Source organism: Centropristis striata, chromosome 1, assembly GCF_030273125.1.
Source record: "Centropristis striata isolate RG_2023a ecotype Rhode Island chromosome 1, C.striata_1.0, whole genome shotgun sequence".
Taxonomy (NCBI): Eukaryota; Metazoa; Chordata; class Actinopteri; order Perciformes; family Serranidae; genus Centropristis; species Centropristis striata.
The window spans coordinates 5,589,961-5,598,574 of NC_081517.1; the positions used below are offsets into that span (position 1 = coordinate 5,589,961).

Consider the following 8,614-nt stretch of genomic DNA (forward strand, 5'->3'; position numbering starts at 1 on the left):
TACTTGCTAAGGTTTAGGCACCAAAAGAGTTTAGTTTATTGAAAAGATCATGGTTTGGGTTAAAACAACGCCTTTCGTACGTACACCTGTAACATTGTCGCATACAGAAGTTAAAATATGTAACCTTCAATCACTCTTGTGTTTTTTTTGATCCACCTATCCACCTCAATCTTCTCCTGAGACAAAATAGACTTTATCACTATTTATATGTTACCTGACCTCCTCCTTTCCTTCCATCATAATAATTATGCCCACTAAAAGCTGTCATAATAAGCGGCACCCTGTGGCTCGTTGTTCTGTGGGTTATATATTAAATTATAAAGCTTTATTTTCTTTAGGTATAAGAACAAAAAGTGAATGAAAACAGGCTGACAAAGTCCATTTTCCAAAACTTGTTATTTTTTAATTTTGTCTAATTTCTGTTTTTTGTTCTCTTGTGCAACACTGAATACTTTCACTCTTCAGGCATCCTTCAAATGACTCACTCTCCCTTTGTTTGAGTTGCTCAAAGCTCATGTGAACCACTCTCACAACACCACTATAATTACCTTACCCACAGCAGCACAGTTTGACCAGAATCTAATGGCTTTTCCTTCATTCGTATGTATATAGTGACTGAGTCATAGTGTTTCTGTGGCAGTGCAGTTTATTATTTAATCTGTGTTGTGCTGTAACATCGTCACACATCCTCACACCTATTTTTTACACTCTACATAATAAAATGGCACTCATAAACACAAACTTTAACTTTAGCGTCATAACAGTCATGAGAATGAACATTTTTCCAGCTCTTTCACTGAAACATGAAGTACACTTTCGAACAAATTCAAGGTTTCTTTAACCGTACATTTACACTGATGATAGTAATAAACATAGTGTTGTGGGCGTCGTGCGGTGTGTTCTTGGCGATGCCTCAGCAGGCAAACTGACAAGCCCTTTGGAAACGACAGTGTGTAGAGGCTCAAGAGGCCTTCGGCACACATCAGAGGCCAGTACGCTCTCAGTGAGAAAACACTGTTTTGTGTCCTTCACAATTCTCCCAGTGGACACTCCCTGTGGTCCACCGCTGTGTCAAAGTGTCCTTGAGCAAGGCAGTGACTCTCTTCCATCTGCAGGGCTGCTGCTCTTCAGAGACCCTGACCTTTGACCCTTCTTCAGAAGGGTTGCAAGTGTTGAATCGTTTAAAGATTTGCACATGAAGCTCAGGTGACTCTGGCGATGCAGCTGTCGTCTATGGTGTCCAGCGTGCTGCTCACGCTGTGGACAGACAGCGAGTAGCGGTCCTTTCGCATAAACCGGCCTATGATACTAACGAGGACCTTCCTGTACTGATGCCTCAGCAGGCAGTAGACAAACGGGTCGCTGGAGGTCTTGGCATAAGACAGACATCTGGCGGTCATGCCCCAGTAGCGGGGGATGTGCACAGAGGGCAACAACTCCACCAGCCTGCAGGAGGAAGAAGAAGACAAAGCACAGACAGTCAGTTGTTTTGCCCCTGATGTACTGAATATGAAAGGCCTTTCTGTGTTGCACTTTGAAAAAAGAAGAACACCACTTAAGTATCCCATGTGTCTCATCTCTCCAGATAATAAACCATAAGTATGTGAAATTAAGTCTAAATTATGTGACTTTTTCTATATTTTTTATTTTATCATTATGTATCATTAAATATATGATATCTGATGATATCTGATATCTATCTATCTATCTATCTATCTATCTATCTATCTATCTATCTATCTATCTATCTATCTATCTATCTATCTATATATATATATATAGAGAGAGAGAGAGAGAGAGAGAGAGAGAGAGAGAGCTATACAGCCTGTGTTTTAGCAATTTTTATTTGCTGTCATATATATATATATCTACATAATTTTTTAAATACAATTATGTAAAAAAAAAAAAAAAAAAAAAAATATATATATATATATATATATATATATATATATATATATATATATATATATATATATTTATTTTATTTTTTTCTCTCCAAACAATTTAGCTGCTTTGCTAAAAAATCTGTTCGGTACTGGGTGGACATCATAGCTAGCAGATGCATGGATATGAATAATTGCACATGATAATATGCATAGCAATATCCATAAATAATAATAATAATAATAATTTAAAAATCTGAAAATAAAAATAAATGTTCCTTTATGTAGGATGAGGTGTTGAATCTAAGATTTTGCAATTTTCTATTGTGGGAAATAACAAAATATTGGGAATACTTTACAACTTTACAACCTTCGAACCATTTACTTGAGACACAGATTCAACAAAGTGAATGTAAACCTCACTAAACTTTCAGGGTTCTGCATTTAACCTTTAGGCCATACTGAGAATATCACTGAGCGTCAGATGTTATTCCACTGTAACACTGTCAGATGTACAAAATGGACCCAATCGATAGAAAGCCATCATTGTATTATTATTGACACATGAGACACACCGGAAATGTAACATAGTGTGATTTTCTATAGGGCCATTATTGTGAAAGCATCTGAAGCCAGATGACTCATGTGGGAATAGGGATGGGCAATAATTTAATATGATAATTATCTCCTTTTAATGGAATAATATATACAATAATGGCATATAAATTGGTAACAAACATATACTATTTTTTTAAATCTCTAAAAATCTGTATGTTTATTTATATATTTTTAATTTGTATTTTATTTATTTATTATTTATTTTTCAGATATTTAATTCAGTATAAAAGTATAAAAAAGAGAGAGATTACCTTGTTATAACATATGGTGAAAAGCAGAGGATCCTTTCAATGGAATAATATATACAATAATGGCATATAAATTGGTAACAAGCACATACTATTTCTTTTAAATCTTTGAAAATCTGTATCTTTTTTTATTCCTTTTTTTAAGAAATAAAGGTATTATTTAGGTACTTAATTCAGGATACTTTATTATTATTATTAGTTTATTTAAAAGGGGACAGTGCAATTTCATAAAACACATGATTATACATGGTTAAAAAAGCCAGAGTTAGCCAGAAGGCTAGTTTTCATCTGTAGTCCCCTGGCCATGATGTAAAAAAGCAGAGAATTACGAAACAAAAAACAAACAATAAAAAAATACATATTTTATATAAACTATTCATATAAACTATTATTGATCAGAAAACATGTTTTATATATATATATATATATATATATATATATATATAGAGAGAGAGAGAGAGAGAGAGAGAGAGAGAGAGAGAGAGAGAGCTATTACCTCGTTATAACATATGGTGAAAAGCAGAGGATGAAGGTGCCGATGAAGACGCAGATTTTCTTAGTTGCACGCTGCCTCCTCTTCTTCTGCTCAGCTAGACACCTCTCCTTCACACTGACAGACAGACAGACAGACAGACAGAAAAAGAGTTAAATTCATATCTGGCGCATAAAATCTAATATATTAACAATTTATATAATTCATGTTACAAAGCAGCTTCTATAGACTATTTAAAGGAAACATTTCCTCCATTGAAACAAGCAAACCCGCAGGAAACAGGTGAAACATTTGATCTTTTAGAAGAAAAAAACATCTGAAGAGCTCAAAGTTTGATGTGCAGTATGTTTCTTTACCTGGGGTGAATATCAACCAGCAGAAGCAGAGTCTGCACCGTAATCACATCTATCCTCTTACAGTGAGACCTGGCCACTCTCAAAACTTTGAGGTAGGCGAAGCACAGGACGAGGAGGCAGAGCGCGAAGCTGCTGCAGTGGAACAGAGCGGTGAAGGTGGCGTACGCCGCCAGCTGAGACCTCTTCTCCTCGTCCAGGTGCACCGTGCACGAGGCGTATGTGTTGCTGTACCCTCCCCAGTCCATGAGCAGCTGCGTCAGGGAGAAGGTCAGGGAGTGCATCCAGGAGTACGCCACGATCAGGAACGCGTCCCTGTAGCGCATCTTGCTGGAGTAACTGAGGGGGAACACCACCGCCACCCACCTGTCCATGCTGAGCGCCGCCATGCTCAGCATCGCGTTAGAGGTGAGGAAAGTCTCTGCAAAACTCACAGCCTGACAGAACAGGTCCCCGAAGGGCTGCGCGCTCCTGGCCACGGCGAGAAAAGTGGCGGGCATGTTGATGACAGTGAGGAGGATGTTGGAGAATGACAGGTTGAGGATGAAGATGCCTGGCACGTGGGATCTCAACTCGCTGCTCTGGGTGAAACATAGCAGCACTGACAGGTTTGTCAACAGCGAGACGACAGCTATCACCACAATGGACACTTCCAGTAGGAACTCCGGTATGCTCATGTCTCGGCGGTAGGAGTCGTGTGGAGGATGCTCTCTGCTCCTGCCCACCACAGGCTGGTCACTTCCCCCGCGCACATGCCACAAATCTCAAGACAAGAGCTGTCCAGTGCTGAAATGCCCAAACAAGCCTTTTCCTGGTGTCACTCAGTGGCATTTGTTACTTTAAAACTCATTATAGGTTGATGAGTCTCTCCACTGGTCCAATAAGTGTTGGTGATTTGTTAATTCCCCCAGTAACCATCACTCTGCAGCTCTTTGGTCCACAGTGAAAAGCTGTAGAAATGATGACTTCAGGTTACCAAGTGCTCAGTGTTTACTCTCGATCATGCGCACTATCCGGCGCCTCCTCTCTCGCTGGCAATGCCGTGCGCTCTGCACGTGCAGTCGGTAGCTGGCTCATGTGACGCTTGAACAATATTCATGCAGGCAGGAGTTAATATCAGAGATGGGGTTGTCATGGTATGTGCACACAAATTCACCCCGAAAAACATGACATTGTGTTTTTGCACAAAATCCCTGAGTGATGCCTGTGGGAATATGTCCGTGTGTGGCATCAATTATGAGAAATATTAATTAGAATTTATGAGACAGAGTACCTCTTAATATCCTCTCTTTGATAATATATTTGCTTTAAACACCGTCCAGTGGATAAACATGAGCACATAGAAACAGTGAAGCCTTGACCACAGTGACAGATTAAGTCCACCCCCCCAAAAAACATCAGGTGAAACACACACATGCACACACACTCACACACACACACACACACACACTGAGAGAATAACTAATCTCCATAGCAACACCAAGTCTCTGGTGGCTTCATAACTCTTTGAACTTCATCTTCTTCAGCGCTGATTTGTGTGGACCTGCCTTTAAGAAACCATTTGCCACAGTGCGTTCATTTCTCTACGGTTGGTGAAAATATGAGACTCTGTGCTGCACATAATCTACATTACAAACAGCAGGTGGACTGGAGGAAAGAGTGAGGGGAGTATGAGAGGATGGATGGAACCTGAGGCTGAAAGAAAAATTTAATATCGGAGGAAGGACATGTACAGGATGGAAGATGGAAATAAGATGGGCTTTCCTTTCCAGAATATTATTTATTTTATTATAATTATTTATATACACATTCTGAACTACTATGCTAATGAGGTACAACAACAACAATAATACCACAATAATACCACAAAAAACTAAAATCTGCAAAGTGTAAGATATGGTCAGAATTTCTGTTTAAAGGAATTTAAAAAATCGCATATAACCAACAGTATGTGAACAAGTAACAGTTTTTTGATGTTATGTTAAAGACGTCAATCTAATGTGTTGCATAGATATCTACAGTAATTACCATGACAACCATCTCGCCCCACCCATCCTGTCTTGTTTTCATGCAATTTGTACCTTGAGAGGCGATCATGGATCACTTTAGTGTTGTGAATTTCAAGGATTATAAAGAAAATGAACTATTTACAAATCTAACAGCAATAACTAGCATCTAATAATGAATTGGCGGACGTTAGCGGACATTCATTTTAAATGTGGACACAGTTTTAGTGAGCACTTGTCACAGTTCAGCTCTGCACCCTCCTGCTCCTTTTTACACCCAGTTCTTTTCCACTCTCCCTGCCAGCCACTCCCACCTCATCAACCAGCTCTACTCACCTGTGCACTCAGCTGCCCCTGATCACCAGTAAAGCCAGAATAAAGACTCCAGCCTCACATACTCATTACCTGATTGTTCGACGCGCCTGATTTTCTAGCACTTACCTTTGGAATGCTCTCCTGTTGCCGACCCTGCCTGCCTCTGACTCACCTGCTTCATCTGTTCTCTAGTAAACACCTCAGCCCTCCATCCCCAAACATGAGTTTTGCCTCTGCTCCTTCTGGTTTCTGTCTACTCCAGCAGGTGTTTGATGTCTTCCCGCCTTAAACAAGCTAAGTGAGTGTACCGGTACATATACCTATACCTACCTATACTTCTGTACTGGTTTCTTGGTCCCTCGCTTGTTTCCTGTCTAGGCACCTACAGCGTCAGCAGCCTTGCTCTGTGAACTGTTGTGTGTGTTCGTATGTGTTTGCATACTCACCTCGCTGTAGTCCGAGCCCTCCCCAGACCTATGGAGACTCTGATCTGCTTTACTGGATGGAATTGTGCTGCAACTTACCTGTCTGCCAGGTATCCACCATCTCATAACCGATTATAATAACTGGTATGAGATCAGGCGAGACTGGAGATTTAGAAAGTTTGCTGTACATTTTTTGCTGTACATGATTTATTTATTTATTATTATTATTATTATTATTGTTATTATTATTATTATTATTATTACTATTATTATTATTATTATTATTATTATTATTATTATTATTATTATTATTATTATATTTGTTGTATGTATTCTGAACTGTTCACAAGCCAATTTTGAATTTAAATTGAGAATTGTTCTTTTTTGGGTGGGATGGGATTGTGGGAGGAACAAAAAGAAAAATGAAAGAATGGAAGTCCTCATTTTCAAATGGCACTGCTATGTTGTTGACTGTAAAATAGCTTTCAATAAAAAAGTAAAAAAAAGAAAAAAAAAGAATAACTGTTATGAGATAAGGCAAGACTGGAGGTTTAGAAAGTTTGCTGTACATTTTTAAGGACACTGCAAGGTTTATTAATTGCGTCCAACTGTTCAGTCCTCAACATTTTCTGTGTGTGTGGAGGAGGGCGAGAGGAGGTTTGGAGCATGTGGACAGGAATTACACATTGTATCTTTAATAAGCTGCTTGGAATGACCTTGAAGGGATTTTTTGTGCATTCATGTGTTTTCTCTTGGATGATTAAAAAAAACAAATCAAACAAAGACAACAAAAAAAACATCTAAATTATTGCCCCTTTAACACATTTTTCATATAATTATGACAGTTAATTTATGCAAAAAATCTTCGATGCATGAGTGGGCTCGGGGTGCGGGATGCGTGGGCAGCTATTTCCTCAGTATGTACACATTATATACGTTTGTCTATGGGCATGAAGGTGGGCTGAGCTGCAGCTCCCCAGATGTTGTTTATCCCTTCAGTCCCCAGAGGCTCCATTTATATTCAATCATTAGCAGGTTCTTAGACGATCATATTTACAGTATATGCAGAAATATGCCTGGTATGCTGCCCCTTTTGTTGTCATGCTACTATCCTCAGTGGGAGTGCTGTCCATGAGCGTGTTATCTTAATGGCTCTTTTGCTGTGAAGGAAAAACCCCTTTGTTGCTCTGAAGGAACGAGAGAAAAAGAGGGAGGAAAAGAGGAAGAGAGGGAATGAGAAATCACCCCTCAGCCAGAAGGAACCCTCTTAGTGGTCACGTGTATGCTCTGGGTTCCCATGGCTGGAGTGGCTGTTATGCAAGCAACAGAATGCTGATGGCAGAAGCACTTAAGAAGTCCCGTTAGCAGGCGAGGGGTCCATCCGACTTCCCCCAAAGCCACTGCCCCTGGCTCTGTGACTCCGTGTATATGCTGTTTTCGCGCCATTACATAACATCACAATTCCCACGGTCGGAAACACAATATGGAGCTCCCTCATCACCTTAACTTCGCCTCTGTTCCTCTCCCTCTGAGCTGATTTTACTCTCTGTACATGCATCCATCTGTCCATCCTTACCACTGCACGCAAGTCAGCCCCAGACCTCCTGAGGCGTGTTTTTTGGAGGGGAATTTTGTTTTAAATGTGTCTATTTTGGACTAAAATTTACACTTAAATCCATCTTCAACACTCTACACCCCTGGGTGCATCTCTTTACTACTAAATGCTTGTAGTGACAGAGAGAAGGGAATCACTCCTTTTTGGCAGCTGTGACCCTGATCTGTCTGCTCTGTTCAATTCAATTCCACACCGAAAAGACCTGAGAGCGGGGCGTTTGTCGAGGTGATGGTAGCATGCCCCTGTCCAGGGACGACTGGGGATGCTGATGCTGATGAGAGAAGAATAAGACATGTGGGATGGGAAGATCATGTGAGGGAGAAAATGAAAAAGAAACAAATGTCATGGGTGAGTGTTTCTGGAGCGTGGGAGTGTGGGTGTAAAAATAGGTCTTAGCCCTGTGAGCTACAGCGCAAACGCTCCGCGCAGAAACGCTAACTCACACAGACACTCACATGTCCAGACACACACATACACTCACTTTCATCTATGCTCTCTGTCACTATCTCTCTCCCTCCCTGCCTCTCTCTCTCCTGCTTTGTTCCCCTCTCAGTCACGTGCTAACAGTATGGGAGGCTGACTATACGAGACAAGTGTGTGTGAGTGAGTGTGTGATGATATGAAGGTGGGAGAAATATTTGTTGATAACGTACAATAT

The 8,614-nt window shown here is 40.3% G+C and overlaps 1 protein-coding gene across 1 annotated transcript; it reads right to left on the bottom strand.

The window, feature by feature from the left end:
• Positions 1-510: 510 nt before the first annotated feature.
• gpr78a (G protein-coupled receptor 78a) lies at positions 511-4,498 on the bottom strand. Its single transcript, XM_059358521.1, has 3 exons — positions 3,599-4,498; positions 3,246-3,359; positions 511-1,446 (listed from the first exon to the last, which is right to left on the bottom strand). Exons 1-3 carry the CDS (start codon positions 4,270-4,272, stop codon positions 1,203-1,205), a joined length of 1,032 nt encoding a protein of 343 aa, XP_059214504.1. The 5' UTR covers positions 4,273-4,498; the 3' UTR covers positions 511-1,202.
• Positions 4,499-8,614: the final 4,116 nt, after the last annotated feature.